Here is a 26,588-nt window from a genome sequence, read left to right as displayed (position 1 = left end):
ATATACACATATATATATATATATACATATACACACACATATATATATACACACATATATATATATATACATATATATATATATACACACACATATATATATATACACATATATATATATATCTATATATCTATATATGTATATACACATATATATACGTATATACATATATATACATATATATATACACACACATATATATATATATATATATATATATACATATATATATATACAGACATAAAATTATTATATCTTTTACAGTCCACTTGGAATTGGATGAGGATATATATATATATATACACATATATATATATATATATAGATAAATATATATATATATATATATATATCCTCATCCAATTCCAAGTGGACTGTAAAAGATATAATAATTTTATGTCTGTGTGTGTATATATATATATATATATATATATATATATATATACATATATATATATATATATATATATTTATTTCTTGTTTGTATTATCCAGATAATAGTGCTCGATACGTGGTAGAGCGCAATATGTAGGTGTACAGACATCAGTCATTTACCAAGCAAAGGTAACACGCAAGGACATTAACACATCCGACACGTACGTAGGATTAACCGAAGGAGCGTTCAAACCAAATGGAATAATCACAACGCCTCCTTTAGAAACTAGACTTTGCGGAATTCTACAGAACTCAGCAAACACATTTGGAACCTCAAAGACAATAATGTTGAATATTCAATAACATGGCAAATTCTTGCATCCAGCACACCTTACAACAGTGGTAATAAAAGATGCAACCTATGCTTAAAAGAGAAAACTGTTTATTATATATCATCCAGATCTATCATCCCTCAACAAGCGCAGTGAATCATTTCAACATGCCGCCACAGACAGAAACACCTCCTAGGTAACACATGAGCCAATCACCACGCCCCTACACCTGCCTGTACCCACCCACTCTGTGCCCTATATGAACCATTGTATGTGAATGCTTCCATTAAAATCTCCTGATGATTGAGGGAACCCCTCATGAAACACTCTGTAGAGATGAAGTAGTCTTGTGATTTTTCCCACACCTATATTTATATATATATATATACACAGACATAAAATTATTATATCTTTTACAGTCCACTTGGAATTGGATTAGGAGTGACCCACCACACAGCAACACAAATGGGGCTGCAGAAAAAAAACAAGCTCTGTGTGTGGCACACACTTTGAAAGTGTGCATTAGCCCCATTTACAGGACCGTTACTGGAACAGCAGTGCATGTTTAGGCTTGTTATTGCAAGATGCTGTTTTTTTTTTTCCTCTCTCTCTCTCTCTCTCTCTCTCTCTCTCTCTCTCTCTCTCTCTCTCTCTCTCTCTCTCTCTCTCTCTCTCTCTCTCTCTCTCTCTCTCTCTCTCTCTCTCTCTCTCTCTCTCTCTCTCTCTCTCTCTCTCTCTCTCTCTCTCTCTCTCTCTCTCTCTCTCTCTCTCTCTCTCTCTCTCTCTCTCTCTCTCTCTCTCTCTCTCTCTCTCTCTCTCTCTCTCTCTCTCTCTCTCGGCGTTTGCTTATTCTGTGTTCCACAGAGATGGTCTCTCATGTTTATTCCATGTGAGTGAAGAGTCTGTCTAACGCCTCCCGTGACTGCGGCCATGGAAGTCACAGGGGCGCTGAGTCAGACGCAGCGATCTTGCGAGGAAAAGAATGCACGGCGGTGTGTTAGCCAGCATGACTCGGCACGTGGGGCTGCAACTGTTACCTTTGGCTCCTGTTGCTCTCCCCAGAGTGGACAGCATCTGAAATGTGAAGGCATAGATGAGAGTGATAAGACAAGATGTGTTGTCATGACTTCGCTTCCCGGCTTGGAGAGTTTGTGGATTGTAAATGTTCAAGCAGGGTCAGCAGCCCAGGTGTGTGATGCCAATGAAGCAAGACCTCCATTGAAACTAGGTGGTCTAAGAGGCTGTGTAGTACATTCAACCCGCCCGACAGGAGGCCAAGCGGAGGTCAATCCTGCTGATAACGGCTTCAGAGGATACATAATACACATAAAAACATCCTATTGGTTATTAGAGGTGCACAAAAAAATAGATTAACATCCGAATGGTGATTTTTTAATACATTCCAATTTACAATGTTCAAAAATCGATTTAAAAAAAAAAAAAGAAGACGAGGTTTTCAGGCCAAACTAATGCAACCAGAAGTACTTTTTCTAACCTGTTACTAAAAAATGTAATTATAATAATTAAACTAAATACATTTCAATAATTAGTTTGAATTGAGAATCGATTCTGAATAGAGTCGTCACCCGAGGAATCGGAATCGGATGGAATTAGGTGCCCATAGATTCACATCCCTGTTGGTTACAGTTACAGTATGATGCAGAACAAGGGTCTTCAATGTTTTCCAGGACAAGGACCCCAAACAGATGGCGAGAAGGAGCGGCGACCCCCAAATCATATATCTTTTATGAAATATTGATTGCATTTGACATTAAACTGGTCCTCAAGGTACCTTGTTATTGTGCAGTACTAATGCTATTCAAATAACAGTATTGTGCCACTAATAGCTAACTGGCAATATGAACAATAACAACATCTGATAGCTCAGTTACTGCTCATTTTATTACCTATATGTATATATATATATATATATATATATATATATATATACATATGTGTTTTATGTTGCATGATTGCACAGAGAAAAAATTCCTAGTTTGTGGACCCATTCTCAAACAATGGCAATAAAAACTATTCTGATTCTGACTCTGGCAACTACCAATTTGATCACCAGCTACCAACTAGCGTGCTAATCACCTGCTGGCAAATAATGCACTTATCACTAGCTGACAACTAAAGAGCTAATCGCTAGCTGGAAACTAACACGCTAATTGCTAACAGGCAACTTACGTGCCAATTGCTAGCTGGCAACTGCAGCGCTAATCGCTAGCTGGCAACAAGAGCACTAATTTCCAGATGACAGCTAATCGCCATCTTAAATGGAAACAAATAAGGTATGATTGTTTTTTCATGTTGGGTTATAATTTATTACCATTCAACTACATGATAGTGTGTTGGCTTAATGTTCATGTTTATTTACTGACATTTATATTTGTGGACAGATTGTGGGGCGGTGGATGTAAAAAAAGAAAATAATTTCATACATATACACATGTATATATATATATATATATATATATATATATATATATATATATATATATATATATATATATATATATACACACACATATATACGGTATAGCTCGGTTGGTAGAGTGGCCATGCCAGCAACTTGAGGGTTGCAGGTTCGATTCCCGCTTACGCCATCCAGTCACTGCCGTTGTGTCCTTGGGCAAGACACTTTACCCACCTGCTCTCAGTGCCACCCACACTGCTTTAAATGTAACTTAGATATTGGGTTTCACTATGTAAAGCGCTTTGAGTCACTAGAGAAAAGTGCTATATAAATATAATTCACTTCACATATACATATATATATGTGTATCCGCTTTACTGCCCGATTGTAGCTGAGATTGGCACCAGCGCCCCCGGTGACCCCAAAAGGGAATAAGTGGTAGAAAATGGATGGATGGATATATATTTACACACACACATACATACATACATATACATATATATATATATATATATATATATATATATATATATATATATATATATATATATATATATATATATATATATATATATATATATATATATGTGTGTGTGTGTGTACCCCGCCTTCCGCCTGATTGTAGCTGAGATAGGCGCCAGCGCCCCCCAAGGGAATAAGCGGTAGAAAATGGATGGATGGATTTATATACATACATATATATATATATATATACATACATATATACATACATACACACACACACATATATATTATAATATATATATATATATATATATATATATATATATTTATATATATATATATATATATATGTGTATGTAGATATATATATATATATGTATGTATATAAATCCATCCATCCATTTTCTACCGCTTATTCCCTTTATATATGTATATATATATATATATATATATATATATATACATAGATAGATATAGATATATCTATACATACACACATACATATAAAATGTATTTATTATCCAGTGAAAATGTTTAAACACAGCCAATATTGTTCAAACAGCTGGCTACACAAGAAGATGGTGTTTTTCTACAATGGTGTTGGCATCAGAGTCTAGGATTGCATGAGTGTTGCCAGCAGTGAGGAGCAGATCATTGAGGGAAGCATGAATGAAAACATATATCCCTGAACATTTCAAAAACACTGTCCTTTCAGAGGTTAGAGCTCTCTAACCACGACCAACGTTCCCTCTAAGGTACGCGCCTGTGCAATTACACACTGCTCACGTGTCCTCTGCACACGACAAATCTAGCCCGCGCACAACATCGGATAAAAAGATAAGCGCATAACAGTGTGCACGTCTGCCGTTGCTCACATGTGCGCCACTGAATTTGCTCACACATACAAAAAATTGGAGGGAAAATTGCCCACGAGCCATCAGGAGCAAGGGTAAAGTGTCTTGCTCAAGGACACAACAGATGTGACTATGATGGCGAAAGCTGGGGATCGAACCAGGAACGCTCAAGTTGCTGGCACGGCGGATCTATCACCCGAGCCACAATGATCCTGTCCTCTAAAACAGTGGTTCTCAAACGGGGGTACGTGTACCCCTGGGGGTACTTGAAGGTATGCCAAAGGGTATGTGAGACTTTTTTTTAAAATATTCTAAAAATAGCAACAGTTCAAAATCCTTTGTAAATATATTAATTGAATAATAAATCAACAAAATATGAATGTAAGTTCCTAAAGTGTGAAAGAAATGCAACAAAGCAATATTCAGTGTTGAGACAGATTTTTTGTGGCCATGTTCCATAAATATTGATGTTAAAGATGTATTTTTTTGTGAAGAAATGTTTAGAAGTAAGTTGATGAATCCAGATGGATCTCTATTACAATCCCCAAAGAGGGCACTTTAAGTTGATGATTACTTCTATGTGGAGAAATCTGCATTTATAATTAAATCACTTGTTTATTTTTCAAAAAAAGTTTTGTTATTTTTATGTCTCTCTTTCCAAATAGTTCAAAAAAGACCACTACAAATGAGCAATATTTTGCACTGTTATACAATTTAATAAATCAGAAAGTGATGACATAGTGCTGTATTTTACTTCTTTATCTCTTTTTTTTTTTCAACCTCAAATACTTTGCTGTGATTAGGAGGTACTTGAATTAAAAAAAATGTTCACAGGGAGTACATCACTGAAAAAAGGTTGCGAACCACTGCTGTAAAACATTATTCAACCTCTCCTGGTACAGTAGTGCCAATATGCCCACATTTAATATCAAATATGTGTAGTTACGCCCTTATTTTGATTTCTTAAGTCCATCTAATAAACCAGGGTGTCCAATTGTTTTGACTTGGGGGCCACATTGTGCTAAAAAGACTTGGGTGAGGGCCGAAAGCTACTGCATATTTACATTAAGGGGTCATGAGATGGTTCTCTCCTTACCTGCTGGTTAGACTCTATCCCAATGTAAGAATTCCTTGAACTGCAGTCCACCGGCGGAGTCTCTTGCCTGATGAAGTCCACCATCTCCATCCCCCCTCCAGGGTCCCTGTGGGCACGCACACACACACACACAAACAATGGTGTTACTTCATTGCTCACAGAGGCATTTATCTCACTAATGTAGTGCTTCTCAAATAGTGGGGTGATGTCTCGAGGGGGGAGGGGGGGGGACACTAGGTTAGGCCCGGGCTATATGGTCAAAAAATACTGAGACGCTTTTGTTTATATGTTGATCAATATGCATTGTTAATTGTTAAGTTTTTAAATGTAGAGCTTCTTATGGGAGCCAAATCTTACAGTGGCGATCAAAAGTTTGCATACACTTGGAAAGAACATAATGTCAGAACTTTCCTCCAGAAGGTCTTATCTTTGTCCATGTTGTGTCGGATGAAAGAAAAATGGAGCTGATTGGCCACAATACCCAGCAATATGTTTGGAGGAGAAAAGGCAAGTCCTTTAATTCCAGGAACACCATCCCTACCGTCAAGCATGGTGGTGGTAGTATTATGCTGTGGGCCTGTTTTGCTGCCAATGGAACTGCTGCTTTAGGACAATGAAAAAGGAGGATTAGCTCCAAATTCTTCAAAACAAGCTAAAATCATCAAGTTGGGGGGTTGGGTCTAGGGCGCAGTTGGGTGTTCCAACAGGACATTGACCCCAAACAAACCTCAAAAGTGGTAAAGGAATGGCAAAATCAGGCTAGAATGAAGGTTTAGAATGGCCTTCCCAAAGTCCTGACTTAAAGGTGTGGACAAAGCACTTCAAGATGCTCAGGTGTCAGCCTGCTCCTGTGTTCATCAATGAGTGCTAAAAAGCCTACTCTCTCAAAAGTCATTAAAATGTCTTACAACTTTACCAAAAACGCTTGACTTTATTGTGGCATGTTTTGCACTCCACCTCTTCATCTTTTTCCTTTTGTAGGGTAAAATAATCCCAAACAGCTGCCATTTTTACCGTAGCTTTTAATTCACACTGCCGTCTTAACAGTTAGAACATAGACTTCTGGATGTGTTGAAGGTGTGCTGGAAAATGCGAAACGGAGCGTAGGGAGCAGCAGAAGAGTGGAATGTATTATTTAAATTGGTGCATTGGAAAATACGGACCGGATTTTTTTTTCAAAAACTGGATCTGGATCGGCATTTTCCCATGCCTTGCCGATACGCATTTTTGGCAAATATCCGCGGCCCGATCCGATCCAAATATCGGATCGGGACAACACTAATTTCAATAATTTGAAATCGCATAAAGGGAAGAAGATTAAGAACTATTCAGTAGAATTTAAGGTCCAAGCAATTGAATATGCTAAAAAGAACAGTAAGCAGCTATGTTTTATTAATATACCGTAGCTGCGTGTGTCAAGTATGAGTCATTAAATGACTCTCGCCTCCTGGTGGTAGAGGGCGCTAGTGATCCTTCTTGCGACTACTCGGCTGCAGAAGAAGTGACAACAAGCAGCAAGATGTGAGCAGCGATCCTTTATTTTTTCCTCTCGCTTGCACTTTTAACATGGAGGATTACATATCTAAAATAAAATAGTTTTCTAAACTGGACTTTCATTCGAAGCAGGAGGTAATAAAGGAAGATCTCCATCGAGACAGAGAGACTTTTAAAACTGAAGAAAGATAAGGAAGACTTCTATAAACAAGTTATCCATGCTTTTGATCAGAAGGAGCTGCAGATGCACTTCATTTATAAGTAAAGGTAAGACCATAATAAAGTTTTTTTTATTAAATGTGCTTTTCATGATGGCATCCTTACATCACACTCAAATTTATAAGCGCAGGCCTAAATTACCGCATGGCTTTGGTAACGCCGGAGTGAGAAGAGGTTTTAAATTAATTAGCGCCCCCGCGGCAATTCAAGGAAATACGGTAAACCTTTTACCGAGTACTATAACCAAATAGAGAAGCATCTACAGGATCTCCTTTCTTTCAGTCAGTCACCCTGATTGAATAAAAAAGGGGAAGAGGTTGTGTAACCAGAAAGGCAACATGTATGCCACAACCCCTAAAATGAAACAAAAAAATCAGCTCCGTAGTTTGGGGAGAGCAGCAAATGATGCTGCGGGTCTATTTATAGCCCAGATGTGCTTGTTCAACCAAGCCGGTATGCCGGAAAACAAACAGCAAGCCAGGGATTGTCTATAAATCATTTCCATACGCCAACAATGTTTCGTAACAGCTCGGGCTGCAAAATAAACATCAAGCAGAAAGAGCAGCAGGAGAAGGAAGAGAAACAACAACACTTGAAGAAACATCAGGTTGAGTTGGAGTCCAGCTAAGGACTGCCTTCTAAAAAGGTCACCAGCATGAGTCACATGGGCAACAAGATTACTATGTATGGAAAATTGTCAGTAAAGAATGTCTGAAAGCTTTTATAACTGCAGTGGCCACAGGTGAGGTCAGTAATGCAGATCTGCTGCAGAAGAAAGCAGCCAAGCTCCATCTGGTGTCCTCTTACTGCTGATCAGGCCCTCATCTTCAGCCTTTATCAGCCTGTCAATCACAGCACCTCAGGTTACGCTCTAATCTAGTGAGGGGGCGCAGGTGTGGAAGAAGGCAGAGCAAGCATTGTGTCAAAGTGGATCAACACACCCCAACCGAAAAGTGCCAAAAATGAATCGGTTGTTAAATGGATCAAATTGTAATCATTGGGCAGAGCCACAAAAATGGATTGTTACTAAAGACCTACTGAAAGCCAATACGGCCGCTTTAACTTAATAAAGTGCAATTTTAAATTTTGCGCCGAAAAGTCCTGCTGAAAACGTCTCGGTATGATGACGCGTGCGCGTGACGTCATTTTTTATTTAAACTGTTTTGCACTTACAGATCCCAGTAAGATAAAAAAAAAAGAAATAGAGGAATTTAAAAATATCAACTGGGGGTCAAAGGGGCCTTTTTGAGGGTTCATGTGACATTGAAGTTGAAAAGATTTGACTATTTTTGAGGGGCATTGACATTTCCTGCATAGAAACCCTGTAAAAATGCAACTTAAACAAAATAGCCCTACGGCTAGTGTTTGTATGCAATGTGTGAAAAGATCAATTTAAAGTTCCAAATAAATGTAAGAATAGTGACATCATTATGATAAATATTGTAATTGTAAAAAAATAGAATATTTTGTTGAACAAGCCAGTCACTTAGTAAGGCCATGGATGTAAGATTGTATGAATGGTGCCTGCAACAAGACATTTCTGGTCATTTATAACAGTGGTTCTCAAATGGGGGTACGTGTACCCCTGGGGGGACTTGAAGGTATGCCAAGTACGTGAAATTTTTTACAAATATTGTAAAAATAGCAACAATTCCAAAATCCTTTATAAATATATTTATTGAATAATACTTCAACAAAATACGAATGTAAGTTCATAAACTGTGAAAAGAAATACAACAATGCAACAATGGCCCTGCGATGAGGTGGCGACTTGTCCAGGGTGTACCCCGCCTTCCGCCCGATTGTAGCTGAGATAGGCGCCAGCACCCCCGCACCCCCAAAAGGGAATAAGCGGTAGAAAATGGATGGATGGAAATACAACAATGCAATATTCAGTGTTGACAGCTAAATTTTTTGTGGACATGTTCCATAAATATTGATGTTAAAGATTTCTTTTTTTGTGAAGAAATGTTTAGAATGAAGTTGATGAATCCAGATGGATCTCTATTACAATCCCCAAAGAGGGCACTTTAAGTTGATGATTACTTCTATGTGGAGAAATCTTTATTTAGAATTGAATCACTTAATTTTCAAGAAGTTTTTAGTTATTTTTATATCTTTTTTTCCAAATAGTTGAAGAAAGACCACTACATATGAGCAATATTTTGCACTGTTATACAATTGAATAAATCAGAAAGTGATGACATAGTGCTGTACTTTACTTCTTTATCTCGTTTTTCAAGCAAAAATGCTTTGCTCTGATTAGGGGGTACTTGAATTAAAAACATGTTCACAGGGGGTACATCACTGAAAAAAGCTTGAGAACCACTGATGTATAACATGAAGGTTTTTATTACAAGTAATCTTAATACATTCATGATTATTCTGCATTTTGTTGTTTGGGAACATTTGGCCATGCAGCACCAGATCTGGTACAAGTTAGTGGGTTTAGTACTGTAAATCATGAGACATAATATCTACATGTCAACAGCAATATGCCATATTATTACTGACTTATGAAAATGACTCACCAGGCAGTTAGTAGTTTTCTTTTCTTAATATTTCCTTCTCTGCATGTTTGCTTCCCTCAATGCCGCTTCAGTAACTGCAATTTCATTGCAGCTTTTCCCAAAATAAAAGCGATATTTCTTAGAATTTCTGCAAAGTTCTCGAAGCCGTTTCCATTACAGAGTGTTTTGAGACATGAGCTGTAATTTTCAGGAGATTTCGTCCCGTGAAACTCCACTTTCAGGAAGATGAACGTACAGTAACTGCCCTTTTTGTCCATATAAATAAACATAGTGTTTATATGTTATATCTAGTCTTACGCATAGGGCTGCACAATTATGGCCAGAATTATAAGATTATTTTTATCAATATTGAAATCAGAATTATCAGGATTGTTCATTGTTAAATAAATCAGTGTTGGGTTGGGTTGTGAACATAATTTCTTATTAGACTACAAACATTATTCATATATTTTAAGGAAAATATTAGTATTTGCTCATTACTAGTATCAATGTTTCAGCCTTTTCTCTTTGCATGATGCCTTTATCTCTATTTTTACATTTTAATAGAGAAAAGTATTTATTTTTAAGTTATGCACATTTCACAAGGGTGCTTCCACTCAATATTGAGCAAAGGGTGTGATTACTTATGACAACTTACCAAGTGATATTTCAGATTTTCTCCGTGAGATTGATACTATTTTGATCATATCTATTTATCGGCAAACATATATATATATATATATATATATATACACACACACACACACACACATATATATTAAAGTATCAGTATATATATACACACACACACACACATATATATTAAAGTATCAGTATATACACTGAATATATATACATATATATATATATATATATATATATATATACACACACACACACCACACACACACACACACACACACACACACTATTTTCCAGACAATAAGGCACACTTAAAATCCGTTTTTTTCTCAAAACTCGACAGTGCGCCTTATAACCGGTGCGCCTAATGTACGGAATAATTTTGCTTACTGACCTCGAAGCAATTTTATTTGGTACATAGTATGATGTTAAGTGTGACCAGTAGATGGCAGTCACACATAAGAGATATGTGTAGACTGTAATAAGATGGCAATATGTCTCAGGTAAACAACACCAACATTTCATATGTTCCATTGAAAATATAGAACATTACACAGGTCACTCAAAAATCTATCAAAATGTTTTAGTAGGACTTTGGTAAGCTATGAAGCCACACCGCTTGATGGATTGTACTGTGCTTCAACATAGGAGTATTATTAAGATGTGTGTATAAGGTAAGGCATTATCTGACGACTTTTTTGCAATAAAATGCAAACGCAACCTTTTTTTTACTTGCTAGTACCTCCTGATCTGTATTTGGAAACTGCATAAATCCTAAAAAATTGCGCGCATCTGCCTTTGTAGTCTGCGGTCGATAAGCTTCTTCTTTTTCCCTATCTTCTTGTTATGTGACATTCATCCTACACTGTTGCCATTTCTACTATAAAGTAGTGTAAAGTTCTTACTTATATCTGTCAGTAAACTCACCATGAAAGCACTAAAACATACCGGTGTAGTGAGTTTACATTATTCACCCCAGGAACTCTACTTATTAGAGAGTTCTGGTCGGACGGTTTTTCACGGGACACATTTCTTGTTGTAGTTTCCGGATGAGGAGATGCTGCTCCGTTATTGATTGAAGTAAACCTACTGAGTAGTAACCTACTCAGTGGCCTAGTGGTAAGAGCAGGGGTCACCAACGCGGTGCCCGCGGGCACCAGGTGGCCCCATAAGGACCAGATGAGTCGCCCGCTGGCCTGTTCTAAAAATAGCTCAAATAGCAGCACTTACCAGTGAGCTGCCTCTATTTTTTAAATTGTATTTATTTACAAGCAAGCTGGTCTCGCTTTGCTCCACATTTTTAATTCTAAGAGAGACAAAACTCAAATAGAATTTGAAAATCCAAAGAAAATATTTAAAGACTTGGTCTACACTTGTTTAAATAAATTCATTTTTTTTTTTTTTACTTTGCTTCTTATAACTTTCAGAAAGACAATTTTTGAGAAAAAAATACAACCTTAAAAATGATTTTAGGATTTTTAAACACATATACCTTTTTACTTTTTAAATTCCTTCCTCTTCTTTCCTGACAATTTAAATCAATGTTCAAGTAAATTTATTTTTTTTATTGTAAAGAATAATAAATACATTTTAAGTTAATTCTTCATTTTAGCTTCTGTTTTTTCAACAAAAAATATTTGTGAAATATTTATTCAAACTTATTATGATTAAAATTAAAAAAAAATATTCTGGCAAATCTAGAAAATCTGTAGAATCAAAATTAAATATAATTTCAAAGTCTTTTGAATTTCTTTTAAAAATTTGTTTTGGAAACTCTAGAAGAAATAATGATTTGTCTTTGTTAGAAATATAGCTTGGTCCAATTTGTTATATATTCTAACAAAGTGCAGATTGGATTTTAACCTATTTAAAACATGTCATCAAAATTCTAAAATTAATCTTAATCAGGAAAAATTACTAATGATGTTCCATAATTTTTTATTTTTTTTTTCCAAAAAGATTCCAATTAGCTTGTTTTTCTCTTCTTTTTTTTAAGCTGAATTTTGAATTTTAAAGAGTCGAAATTGAAGATAAACTATGTTACAAAATTTAATTTTTCTTTTTTTTGTGTTTTCTCCTCTTTTAAACCGTTCAATTAAGTGTTTTTTTCATCATTTATCGTCTACAAGAAACCTTCCGTGGAAGGAAAAAAATGTGCGACGGAATGACAGACAGAAATACCCTTTTTTTAATATATATATATTTATCTGTGTCTATATATATTTATTGTGAGAAATCATTAAGATGATCAGTGTTTCCACAAAAATAAATATTATTAATTATTAATAATAACAGAGTTAAAAGGTAAATTGAGCAAATTGGCTATTTCTGGCAATTTATTTAAGTGTGTATCCAACTGGTAGCCCTTTCCATTAATCAGTACCCAAGAAATAGCTCTTGCTTTCAAAAAGGTTGGTGACCCCTGGGTTAGAGTGTCCGCTCTGAGATGGGTAGGTTGTGAGTTTAAACCCCGGCCGAGTCATACCAAAGACTATAAGAAAATGGGACCCATTGCCTCCCTGCTTGGCACTCAGCATCAAGGGTTGGAATTGGGGGTTAAATCACCATAAATGATTCCCGGGCGTGGCACCGCTGCTGGCCACTGCTCCCCTCACTTCCCAGGGGGTGATCAAGGGGATGGGTCAAATGCAGAGGACAAATTTCACCACACGTAGTGTGTGTGTGACAGTCATTGGTACTTTAACTTTAAAGTGTGAATGTCATTAAAACAGTTAGCGCCATCTTTTGACACGTCTTCCACTCCCATCCTTGCACGCTACACCGCTACAACAAAGAGAAGACGCCGTCGAAGGTGAGCCACGTAAATAAGACCGCCCACAAAACGGCGCATTCGGAAGCGACTGTTGGAAAGCGGTTTGAAGATGATGTGTAAAACATCATCAATGCAACACTTTGACCATAGAACCACCATTACATGTTATGTAGACCACAAGAAAGTGTTTTACATTTGGAAAAAACAAATAAATAAATGACTTCTTTAATGCGCCCTATAATCCACTGCGCCTTATATATGAAAACAATCTTACGTGTCTATCGCGATACTTATAACAACATTTTATTTCTCCAGTCTTAGTTTGCAACAGACTGTCTGATAAAGCATCCTGTGGTCAAATACATCAGTGTTTTCTCTGCACTCTACCATGCAATCCAAATAATTATCCAAGATAAAAAATCAAGTCTGGTAATCATTCCTGAAAGCTCCATCCTTCTGTGCCACAAATCCTGTTCACGGCGAGAGCGAGTCCTGGCTGGACTTCTGGTCGCCGAGTCAGTCAGAAACGGATTGTGGTTTTGGTCTTGAGCGCTAGAATGGAGCCAGCGAGCAGTACCAATGGCCCCGGAGATATTTCATTCAAGCCTCCATTGTCCGTGCAAGGAATGCTCTATTGTTTCTTACTGACCGTGGCCTTTTCGGGAACTACATTTAAGAACCCAAGGGAGCTGGTCTGAAGCATTTCTTCCCTGAAATGTGTCTGCGTGGACGTTTATACAACACCCGTGGGTCACCCCGGCTTGAAATACCTCATTCCTAACCCATGATGGAATTGAATGACACTATTCCACTACACCTCGGTTAAGAGCAGTGGCTTTTTCATCTCAAAATACAAAATACTACCAGTGAAAATTGGAAAAAGACCCCCACCACAAATGCGTCAGAACTTGATGTCATTTTGGTTTTAGAAAACAGAACACAACCTGTATGGCAATTTTAGATCTCACCAAAAAAGTAAATGATGCTATTGATGAAGGCAAGTGAGGAGTTGGTGTCTTCCTTGACTTGTCAAAAGCATTTAATTCCATTAACTTTGACATTTTGTTGGGCAAACTTGAGCATTATGGTGTCAGGAAATCTCAGCATTAAAAAACTAGGCCTAGGCGATATATCGAGTTTGTAAGATATATCGATATATTTTTAAACAATATATGAATTAATAAATTATTGTAATATCGATATGATTTATTTCACATTAAAAAGACCAAACACCGTCTCATGGGCTCCTAAGCCCCTCCCCTTCCTCCTTCCAAGACGTGCTTGCACTATAAGAACATCCATGATTGGTTCATTGTTTACAATGATGATTTACGATTGGTTGAGATTAAGGCAAAACATTATGGACAGGCCAATCAGAGGCAATATAGGGCGGGTCATGGAACCAGGAAAGGAAATCACAACAAACATCCCAAATGACGACGAGAGAGTTGTAGAAAAGAAGAGGGAATTTTCAAGCGGCCCATTTATATTTTTAAAAAACTACTAGAAGATGGCAGAGGGATTTTCTTGTTAAGATTTTTCTTTTAGCGACGTAGACAACATCCAGGAAACCCACCTTGCGTCTACTTGGCCCCATCTGGCCAAATGTATATGTCTGGACAAAACATTCATTTGAGTTGTTTACCATGTAAGCCCAAATCAAAACTGTTCTCCTGTTGCCAAGCCGGGCATATTTGGCACGAAAAATGCTACTAAAAATGTATGCCGAAGTGAGGAAGATGATAGCCGCACAATGAAGTCAAGTCTCTTACTTGGTGCCGACCAGAACTGTACAAGTGTGACAGTCCATTACATCATACACTGGGAATTAAAAAGTGCCTGCCTGAAAATGTATTTTTTATCTGGGTTTGATACATTTTGTATTATTTGCACAGCTTTGTTATTTATTGTACGTAGAAAAAAAATGTTTGTCTTTTATTTATGTTATGCAATTCTGTGCTACTTAAACAGTTTCTTTTCTGTGCTGTAAATCCCCATCTTGACTAACTGGGTTAATACAAGTGCCACTGACTGTTTAATAATAATAATAATAATGGATTAGATTTATATTGCGCTTTTTCTCTTGTTAGATACTCAAAGCGCTCACAGAGAAGTGGGAAGCCATCATTCATTCACACCTGGTGGTGGTAAGCTACATCTGTAGCCACAGCTGCCCTGGGGTAGACTGACCAAAGCATGGCTGCCAGTTTGTGCCTACGGCCCCTCCGACTACCACCCTTCATTCATTCATCATTCATTCACCGGTGTGAGCTGCACCGGGGGCAAGGGTGAAGTGTCCTGCCCAAGGACACAACGGCAGCGTTTTTTTGGATGTCAATAGGTGGGAAGTGAACCTGCAACCCTCAGGTTTCTGGCACGGCCGCTCTACCCACTACGCCATGCCGCCCCACAGCACACTTGTCATTCACTTTAATTTCACTTAATATCGCTCAAAAATGAATATCTTTATATGTATAATTTCACTTTTACCATGAATTGATTAACGTGGACCCCGACTTAAACAAGTTGAAAAACTTATTGGGGTGTTACCATTTAGTGGTCAATTGTACGGAATATGTACTGTACTGTGCAATCTACTAATAAAAGTATCAATCAATCAATCAAAAAACTGGAAAATATATCGAGATATATATCGAATATCGAGTTTAAGTAAAAATATATTGAGATATACTATTTCGTCCATATCGCCCAGCCCTACATAAACCTATCAAAATGTGGAAGACCACGGGGTTAAATTTTGAGTCCTCTTCTTTGTATTACCTATATAAATGACCTGAAAAATTAATCTGATATTTTTGAAAAAATCATATTTGCTGATGACACAAATTTGTTCTTATCTCATAAAGACATGAAATATCTACAGTCAACAATGAATAAAGAACTGAATAAAGTCGACATCTGACTGAAATGTAATAAATTATCTAGGGATGCACCGAAATGAAAATTTGTGGCCGAAGCCGAATAAAATTTAAAAGCTTGGCCGAAGGCCGAATACTGAATACCGAATAATGAATGCAGTTTTTCCCAAAAAATTTTACATTGCATAAACAGCGTACAATAAATTTTTAGACATGTTTTTTAAATAAAGTACATTTTTATTGAATATTGACATTTTTTTAATATTCCAGTAACCTTTGCTTTTCAAAAAAAGCACAAAGTTTTTCATTTATATTAGGCCTTAAAAAAAAAACATGCATTCCCCAAAAAAATAAAGTGCATTAAAGTGGATAAACCCACAACAAATGAATTATTGTCCTTTTGGCAAAAGTCTGCTTAGCCACAGTCGATAGACTAATAATGTAAACAGAAGGCTCAAGTAAATCTCAATAAGTGTGTGCTTGTAACCTCATACACTTATACAGGTAGCCTCCACAACAGGCTAATAATGTAAACAAAGGCCCCACTAAATCTCAATAAGTATGTGCTTGTAACCTCATACACTTATACAGGTAGCCTACACAACAGGCTAATAATGTAAACAGAGGCCCCACTAAATCTCAATAAGTGTGTGCTTGTAACCTCATACACTTATACAGGTAGCCTACACAACAGACTAATAATGTAAACAGAAGGCTCAAGTAAATCTCAATAAGTGTGTGCTTGTAACCTCATACACTTATACAGGTAGCCTACACAACAGGCTAATAATGTAAACAGAGGCCCCACTAAATCTCAATAAGTGTGTGCTTGTAACCTCATACACTTATACAGGTAGCCTACACAACAGGCTAATAATGTAAACAGCACACACACAATGTAAAGAGCACACATCAGAGAAATATCGTGTAACGGGACTCAATGTGCTCCATGAGTCTCCGAAAGCCAAAGTCCTCCACAACACTAAACGGTTGATCATCCAAAGCCATAAACTCCATTACCTTCTTTGTAATTCTGTTTCCTTTGGCACTGTCTGTCGCAAACTTTTTTGTCCTCTCAAAGACGTCGGCCACGAGGCACCTCCTCCGGACAGTTTGGCTGAACATTGGTTGCAAATTGCAATACTTTTGTCACTTTCCGACACTTTAAAATATCTCCACACTGCTGACACTTTTCCGAAGGCTCCAGGTTACAACGTCACTGCACGTTGGGTGATTGCGTCACCGCGTCAAAAAATTGCGTCACACGCCACTATTCAGCCTTGCATTTAACTCATTCCACCGAAGGCCGAATGTGACTTTTTTTGCCATATTCGGCCGAATATATTCGGTTACCGATTAATCGGTGCATCCTTAAAATGATCCATTAATATAAGTACAACATATTGTATAACATTTTCTTCTAATTGAAGTCGTAAAAATAAGGACCATGTCTGTTTTATGATCAACAACAGGACTATAGAAAGAGTAAACATACAAAATTCTTAAGCATTTATATCGACAGGGTGGCAATTTTTGGGATATTTTAAAATGGACCGTAGTCAGACCAATGTGGTCTGTAAATAATGCAAGGTGCTCTCCCCCACCTCGGCCGGTAAGACCACAGCTCTTTAGCGGCGCTCACTCCTTAGAGCACAGTCGTAACTTCCTATCATTAAACCTGCAGGAAATAGTTATTCTCAGGTCTTTCTATGTTTACATATTGAACTATTTTGTTACACTTTAAGCATTTCCTATGTATTCCTTATTTTTGCACTTTCATTTCAAGAGGTTATTGTTGTGTGTTCAATGTTTTCCACGCTTGTGTTGACATTTGTGTTCCTTTCTGCCTCCATAGAGGATGGTTACATTTGAAATAAAAATGTTTACATTTAATATATTTTTCTTCTGGCCCTTATTCGATAGGCCATAGAAAAATATCCAAATGTATCGATAACGACCGATACAAAACACTTATATTGTGATAAAGTTTTCAGCCCTACTAGTACAACAACATCCTCCTGGACAAAAAGCATTATGTGACCTCATCAAAATAATTTGTTTATTGTCCTCTTCACCTACGAGACCTGTGACCTCACCTGTGACAGGGGAACATCAGGTGCCGTCAACAAACAGACCATAGGGCCGACCTACCCTGGGCCGCTGCTGTCTTGGTGACGGCCTCCACTGCCTCCATTGCCGTTGTTTGGCACCTCGGCACCGCCTCTGCCATCCTGCGACTTTTTGGCCTGGAGCTCCACCACCTCGCCCTCGTCCAGGGCGTGGTGGAGTCGGTAGTTGACCGTCTTGAGCAGCAGGAACATGGCGGCGATTACGCCACAGTAGATTCCCACGATCACCATGGTGGATGGCAAAGCCTGTGATTAAAAACAAGCATTAAGCCACAATCAGGGTTGTCATGGTATAGAACTTTCTTAACACGGTTATTGTGACCAAAATGATCATGGTTGCTATTATCGCGCTGTTTTCACATGTGCTCAAATTTTTTTTAAATGTACTTATTGCTGCGTTGCATGTTACATCGGTTTTTCTTCTTTGCGGCTTAATTCATAAATGGTCAACAAACATGAGTGTAGCATTAAAACAAGTGAGAGTGATCTTGGGTGTTCCAGTTGTTCAAATAGAGCAGAGGTCAGCAACCCGCGGCTCTGGAGCCGCTTCCGGGTCTTGGATCACTCTAATGTGGCTCAGCTGCATAATTGCCGACACCCCCGATTATCCCGAGAGATTTCCGGAGTTTAATGCTCCTCCCAGCAATCCTCCGATTTTCACCTAGTCAATAATGTTGAGGGTGTGCCCTGATGGAAATGCCTTTACAACCCTCTAAAACCCGTCGTCGCGCCCGCTTTTACACACTGCTACCTGCGTGCCAGCTGGTCACATGTAGTATGCAGCCTCTGTTGATAAACGAAAGTGACTGCAAGACATACTTGGTCAACAGCCATACAGGTTACACTGAAGGTTGTGATATAAACAACTTTAACACTCTTACTAATATGAGCCACACTGTGAACCCACACCAAACAAGATTGAGAAACACATTTCGGGAGAACATCCGCACCGTAACACAACATAAACACAACAGAACAAATACCCAGAATCCCATGCATCCCTAACTCTTCCGGGCTACATTATTTATCCCCGCTAGCTAGGGGGTTGGTGCAAGCGGGGGTGTATAATGTACTCCAAAAGAGTTAGGAATGCATGGGATTCTGGGTATATGTTCTGTTGTGTTTAATGTTGTGTTTCAATGCGGATGTTCTCCCGAAATGTGTTTGTCATTCTTGTTTGGTGTGGGTTCACAGTGTGGCGCATATTAGTAAGAGTGTTAAAGTTTATTATATCACAACTCTCAGTGTAACCTGTACGGCTGTTGAAAAAGTATGCCTTGCAGTCGTCTGAGTGTGTTCAAGGAAGCCACCTACGACTCGTGGCTGGGCTGTGCTAGATATTTGTACATGTTGTAGAGCAGGGGTAGGGAACCTATGGCTCTAGAGCCAGATGTGGCTCTTTTGATGACTGCATCTGGCTCTCGGATAAATATTAGCTGACATTGCTTAACACGATAAGGAATGAATAATTTCGATGGTAATCACAGTGTTAAAAATAACGTTCAAATAATAAAACCTTCTCATGCATTTTAATCCAACCATCCATTTTCTATCGCACCTGTTCAAAAAGTGCATCAATGGTAAGAAGTATTATATTTATTATTGGTTAGCTTTAGAATAACAATGTTATTAAAAAGAATAAGAGACCTATTATACTCTAAAAATGTTGGTCTTACTTAAAAATGCACGTATTTAGTTGTATTCATCCATCCATCCATTTACTACCGCTTATTCCCTTTGGGGTCGCTGGTGCCTATCTCAGCTAAAATCGAGCGGAAGGCGGCGTACACCCTGGACAAGTCGCAACCTATATGGCTCTCACGGACATACATTTTTAAATATCTGGCTTTCAGGTCTCTCTCAGCCAAAAAGGTTCCCGACCCATGTTGTAGAGGGTGGTAAAGGCAGCGCCTTCATGGACCGCCCGTATTAATGTTGAAGGGCGACATTCAGCAGACATTCGCGTGAATAGTTACTCTGAATTCCGGGAGTCTCCCGGAAAGTTTAGGAGGGCTGGCAGGTGTGACGCTGTCAAACGGCATTACTTTAAATCTCGCGGGCCGCACTAAGATTTAATTTTCATATTAAGGTGCGGGCCGAGTGTCTGAGACCCCTGGTTAATACATAGCACAAATAAATTAAAAAAACTCTGTATGCACCGATCACGGCTATAAGTCGTCTGCTTTAATCACATAATTCCACAGTATTCTGGACATCTGTGTTGCTGAATCTTTTCCAATTTGTTCAATTAATAATGGAGACGTCAAAGAAGAAAGATGTAGGTGGGAAGCGGTGTATTGCGGCCGCCTTTAGCAACACAAACACAGCCGGTGTTTCTTTGTTTACATTTCCCGAAGGTGAAGCTTTACTATGGAACAGAGCGGTCAAGCGAACATGGTTCTCTACCACATGTCAACCGGCAGGTTTCGGTGAGAAAATTGTGGTAATAAGTCCGTAGACATGGGCGGAGCTTGCGTCGTTCCTCGTGCACCTGTCAAAGAGGCAGCTTCGACTCGCTCGCCTCCTCCCACCGGCCGCCCCCGAACGTGGGATGCTTCCACCGTGAAGGAGGGGGAAAGAAAGCTCAGCCCGGCCCTAAAGGCAGCCTTCGCTTTGCCTCGTCGAGAAACGTGGCTTCCCTCGGAGACACTGACGGTCACCACACCCATCCGACTTTCATGTACGACTATATAATCTCACTAAAACACTAGTAACACAATAAGCAGATAAGGCATTTTCCAGAATTATCCTAGTAAATGTGATGATGATGATGATGATGGATTAGATTTATGTTGCGCTTTTCTATTGTTAGATACTCAAAGCGCTCACAGAGAAGTGGGAACCCATCATTCATTTACACCTGGTGGTGGTAAGCTACATTTGTAGCCACAGCTGCCCTGAGGTAGACTGACGGAAGCGTGGCTGCCAGTTTGCGCCTACGGCCCCTCCAACCACCACCAATCATTCATTCATCATTCATTCACCGGTGTGAGCGGCACCGGGGGCAAGGGTTAAGTGTCCTGCCCAAGGACACAACGGCAGCGATTTGGATGTCAATAGGTGGGAAGCGAACCTGCAACCCTCAGGTTTCTGGCACGGCCGCTCTACCCACTACGCCATGCCGCCCCAAATGTGTCTAATCTGAATCGCTCCCACTGCCCTCTCTTTTTTTTTTTTTTTCTAGTCCTTCACTCTTACTTTCCTCATCCACGAATCTTTCATCCTTGCTCAAATTAATGGGGAAATCGTTGCTTTCTTGGTCCGAATCGCTCTCGCTGCTGGTGGCCATGATTGTAAACAATGTTCAGATGTGAGGAGCTCCACAACCCGTGACGTCACGCGCACATCGTCTGCTACTTCCGGTACAGGCAAGGCTTTTTTATTAGCGACCAAAAGTTGCAAACTTTATCGTGGATGTTCTCTACTAAATCCTTTCAGCAAAAATATGGCAATATGGCGAAATGATGAAGTATGACACATAGAATGGACCTGCTATCCCCGTTTAAATAAGACCATCTCATTTCAGTAGGCCTTTAAGGTGGGAGCTCTGTTACAGTGCCAATTAAGCTGCTAGATTGAGGCCCTACTGCACGTCACACCTGATGCCGTGGCTGCTGAGCATGTCATCAAGTTTGGCACCTGTGTCTCCACCACCAGCGTCTGTGCTGTCCTACAATAACGAGTCTTCCTACACATCGAAAAAGTGAACATGGACGCCACGCTCTGACTGCTGGATTTCCGCTCTCAGAATAGAACTGAAGCAGCCTCGAAATAATTTCCAACACTAGCTCCCCGATATAGTAGGTCTCAGCAAACTGACACCAGAGGATGTCACTCCTGAGGGGGCACTAATAGAAATGTAAGCAGTGGAGGTAGTTTAACGTATGATACCAATGATGTTATGTTTTTTATGGGTTGTCATTAAAAAAAGACACCAGAACTAAGAAGATGTGCAACATGTTAAAGACAGGAAGTGAATAAATGTCCTGTCCTCGCCTCTTCTACTTAACCCTCCTCCTTGGCTCTGGCATCTAGTGCGATGTTTAAGTGTTGCAAATACGCTCCTATGCATACGGACGAGGACAGAGTCTCGCCACTTCATCAAACCCTCGCCGTTCGCCGGCAGATGCGACAAATGTTTGTTTACTTTCAAGATGCCGTCGCACGCAATTTCCGGCTTTGCCTGCTTCTTAATTTCTTTTGCCCGTTTTTATTAGGACGGCCGTTAGGAACACAACGTTTTTGGTGGAATATGCAAGTGCTGGCGCCTCAAAAATATTTGTTTGATTATGTACCGTATTTCCTTGAATTGCCGCCGGGGAGCTAATTAATTTAAAACCTCTTCTCACTCCGGCGTTTACCAAAGGCATGCGGTAAATTTAGGCCTGCGCTTAAAAATTTTAGTGTGATGTAAGGATATCATCATGAAAAGCACATTTAATAAAAAAAAAAACGTTATTATGGTGAAGTGAATTGTGAATTATATTTATATAGCGCTTTTCTCTAGTGACTCAAAGCGCGTTACATAGTGAAAGCCAATATCTAAGTTACATTTAAACCAGCGTGGGTGGCACTGGGAGCACGTGGGTAAAGTGTCTTGCCCAAGGACACAACGGCAGTGACTAGGATGGCGGAAGCGGGAATCGAACCTGCAACCCTCAAGTTGCTGGCACGGCCACTCTACCAACCGAGCTATGCTGCCCCACCATTTATAAGTAAAGGTCTCACCTTTACTTATAAATGAAGTCCATGCGCAGCTCCTTCTGATCAAAAGCATCGATAACTTGTTTATAGAAGTCTTCCTTATCTTTCTTCAGTTTTAAAAGACTCTCTGTCTCGATGGAGATCTTCCTTTATTACCTCCTGCTTTGATTGAAAGTCCAGTTTAGAAAACTGTTTTATTTTAGATATGTAATCCTCCATGTTAAAAGTGCAAGCGAGAGGAAAAAATAAACTCTTGCTGCTTGTTGTCACTTCTTCTGCAGCCGAGTAGTCGCAAGAAGGATCACTAGCGCCCTCTACCACCAGGAGGCGGGAGTCATTTAATGACTCATATTTGACACACGCAGCTACGGTATATTAATAAAACATAGCTGCTTACTGTTCTTTTTAGCATATTCAATAGCTTGGACCTTAAATCCTACTGAATAGCTCTTAATCTTCTTCCCTTTATGCGATTTCAAATGATTGAAATCAGCCTCCTCCATTTTGAAAATGGTGACAGGTGAAGTGTCACTCGTGACGTGACGAGTTTGACCCGGTGGAAATTCTAGGAATATGCTAATTATTTTGCGAAACGAGTTTGACCCGGCAGTAATTCTAGACATGCGCTAATAAAAATAATATTTTGCGAAACGAGTTTGACCCGGCGTTAATGCTAAGTATGTGCTAATTATTTTGCGAAACGAGTTTGACCCGGCAGTAATTCTAGGCAGGTGCATACTATATACCCGGCGGCCATTCAAAGAAATACGGTATGTCTCCTGGCCTGCCTGGGAACACCTTGGGATCCCCCGGGAGGAGCTGGACGAAGTGGCTAGGGAGAGGAAAGTCTGGTCTTCCCTGCTTAGGCTGCTGCCCCCACGACCCCACCTCAGATAAGCAGAAGCAGATGGATGGATAAACAAAAGATTATATATGGCTCACTGCGCCAAACTTTGAAAAGTGGAAATGTGACTGTGTGTGAAAAGTAGAGAAAGTAAACAAAGCGGCGAGGTCTAAAAAGTGAGAGACGAGCGTTAAACATCACTGTCAACATCCTCAAGAGGGCCCTAAAAGGAGGATGGATGAAAGGCTTGAGGGGAGTGACTGGCGGGGCTTAACTTGAGCAACATACGTACAAAAAGGTGGCACACTTTCAGGGGAAATGATTTTGACTGATGAAGCCCAGTTGAATACTCATTTTATATAAATCCTGTTTCCATATGAGTTGGGAAATTGTGTTAGATGTAAGCAGCTTCCATGATATGCTAAGTAATTCACAAACAAAGATGGGGCGAGGTCACCACTCTGTAAGCACATTTTTGAACAGTTTTAGAACAACATTTCTCAACGAGCTATTGCAAGGAATTTAGGGATTTTACCATCTACGGTCCGTAAAATCATCAAAAGTTTCAGAGAATCACTGCACGTAAGCGATGATATTACGGACCTTTGATCGTTCAGGCGGTACTGCATCAAAAACCGACATCAATCTCTAAAGGATATCACCACATAGGCTCAGGAACACTTCAAAAATCCACTGTCATTAAATACAGTTTGTCGCTACATCTGTAAGTGCAAGTTAAAGCTGTATTATGCTAAGCGAAAGCCATTTATCAACAACACCCAGGAACGCCGCCGGCTTTGCTGGGCCCGAGCTCATCTAAGATGGACTGATGCAAAGTGGAAAAGTGTTCTGTGGTCTGACGAGTCCACATTTCAAATTATATTTGGAAACTGTGGACGTGGTGTCCTCTGGAACAAAGAGGAAAATAACCATCCGGATTGTTATAGGCGCAAAGTGTAAAAGCCAGCATGTGTGATGGTATGGGGGTGTACTAGTGCCCAAGGCATGGGTAACTTACACATCTGTGAAGGCACCATTAATGCTGAATGGTACATACAGCTTTTGGAGCAACATATGTTGTCATCCAAGCAACGTTATCATGGACACCTCTGCTTATTTCAGCAAGACAAAGCCAAGCCACGTGTTACAACAGCGTAGCTTTGTAGTAAAAGAGTGTGGGTACGGCTTCACGGTGGCAGAGGGGTTAGTGCGTCTGCCTCACAATACGAAGTTCCTGCAGTCCTGGATTCAAATCCAGGCTCAGGATCTTTCTGTGTGGAGTTTGCATGTTCTCCCCGTGAATGCGTGGGTTCCCTCCGGGTACTCCGGCTTCCTCCCACCTCCAAAGACACGCACCTGGGGATAGGCCCCTCCCACCTCCAAAGACACGCACCTGGGGATAGGCCCCTCCCACCTCCAAAGACATGCACCTGGGGATAGGTTGATTGGCAACACTAAATGGTCCCTAGTGTGTGAATGTTGTCTGTCTATCTGTGTTGGCCCTGCGATGAGGTGGCGACTTGTCCAGGGTGTACCCCGCCTTCCGCCCGATTGTAGCTGAGATAGGCGCCAGCGCCCCCGCGACCCCAAAAGGGAATAAGCGGTAGAAAATGGATGGATGGATGGATGGATGGATGGAGTGTGGGTACTTTCCTGGCCCGCCTGCAGTCCAGACCTGTCTCCCATGGAAAATGTGTGGCGCATTATGAAGCGTAAAATACGACAGCGGAGACCCCGGACTGTTTAATGATAAATGATAAATGGGTTGTACTTTTATAGCGCTTTTCTACCTTCAAGGTACTCAAAAAGGTACTTTGACACTACTTCCACATTCACACACACATTCACACACTGATGGAGGGAGCTGCCATGCAAGGCGCCAACCAGCACCCATCAGGAGCAAGGGTGAAGTGTCTTGCTCAGGACACAACGGACGTGACGAGGTTGGTACTAGGTGGGATTTGAACCAGGGACCATGGGTTGCGCACGGCCACTCTTCCACTGCACCACGCCGTCCCTAACGACTGAAGCTCTACATAAAACAAGAATGGGAAAGAATTCCACATTCAAAGCTTCAACAATTAGTTTCCTCAGTTCCCAAACGTTTATTGAGTGTTGTTAAAAGAAAAGGTGATGTAACACAGTGGTGAACATGCCCTTTCCCAACTACTTTGGCACGTGTTGCAGCCATGAAATTCTAAGGTGCAAAAAAGAAATAGAGTTTATGAGTTTGAACATGAAATATGTTGTCTTTGTAGCATATTCAACTGAATATGGCTTGAAAAGGATTCGCACATCATTGTATTCTGTTTATATTTACATTTACCAACTCATATGTAAACGGGGTTTATATAAATGTTGGCTTGGCGAAACATTCATTTTGAGAATGTCGAGGCTCCAGATAACAATAAAGAGAGGTTAAAAGGGCTAAAAGGCAGCCACTCACCATGTAGAGCGTGAAGGGGAAAGCTAGCAAGAAGAGCCAGATGTAAAGATGGAGCGCGTTGACGAAGGTGTTCTGGTCGGGGTCGTAGTACCATCCCCCGGTGACTGACGCCCAGACCCCCTGCCTGAGGATCTGCAGAGTCTGGGAGCCCATGGCCGGCTGGAGGAGAACCGGGGCGGCGACACTAGTCCAACATGGCCAAGGACGCCCTGCTTCCACAACCTGCCCTGAAGATACTCTCAGCCGCGGCCATCTTCCTCTCCGCCAGCTTGTCTTCCAGCCTGTTAGCCTGCCTTCCTCCCTCCCTCCCCGCCTGCCTTCTTGCCTTCTTCTCTGCCTTCTTGCCTGCCTTCCTGCCTTCTTCCCTGCCAGCCTGTTAGCCTGCTTGCCGGGGCCGCTTGCAGTCC

At 40.0% G+C, this 26,588-nt stretch overlaps 1 protein-coding gene across 1 annotated transcript; it reads right to left on the bottom strand.

The window, feature by feature from the left end:
* Positions 1-1,613: 1,613 nt before the first annotated feature.
* LOC133548667 (pecanex-like protein 1) lies at positions 1,614-26,588 on the bottom strand. Its single transcript, XM_061893641.1, has 4 exons — positions 26,182-26,588; positions 18,210-18,433; positions 5,542-5,647; positions 1,614-1,781 (listed from the first exon to the last, which is right to left on the bottom strand). Exons 1-4 carry the CDS (start codon positions 26,332-26,334, stop codon positions 1,614-1,616), a joined length of 651 nt encoding a protein of 216 aa, XP_061749625.1. The 5' UTR covers positions 26,335-26,588.

This window comes from Nerophis ophidion, linkage group LG03 (assembly GCF_033978795.1).
Source record: "Nerophis ophidion isolate RoL-2023_Sa linkage group LG03, RoL_Noph_v1.0, whole genome shotgun sequence".
Classification (NCBI taxonomy): domain Eukaryota; kingdom Metazoa; phylum Chordata; class Actinopteri; order Syngnathiformes; family Syngnathidae; genus Nerophis; species Nerophis ophidion.
This window is presented reverse-complemented; position numbering and strand designations above follow the sequence as displayed.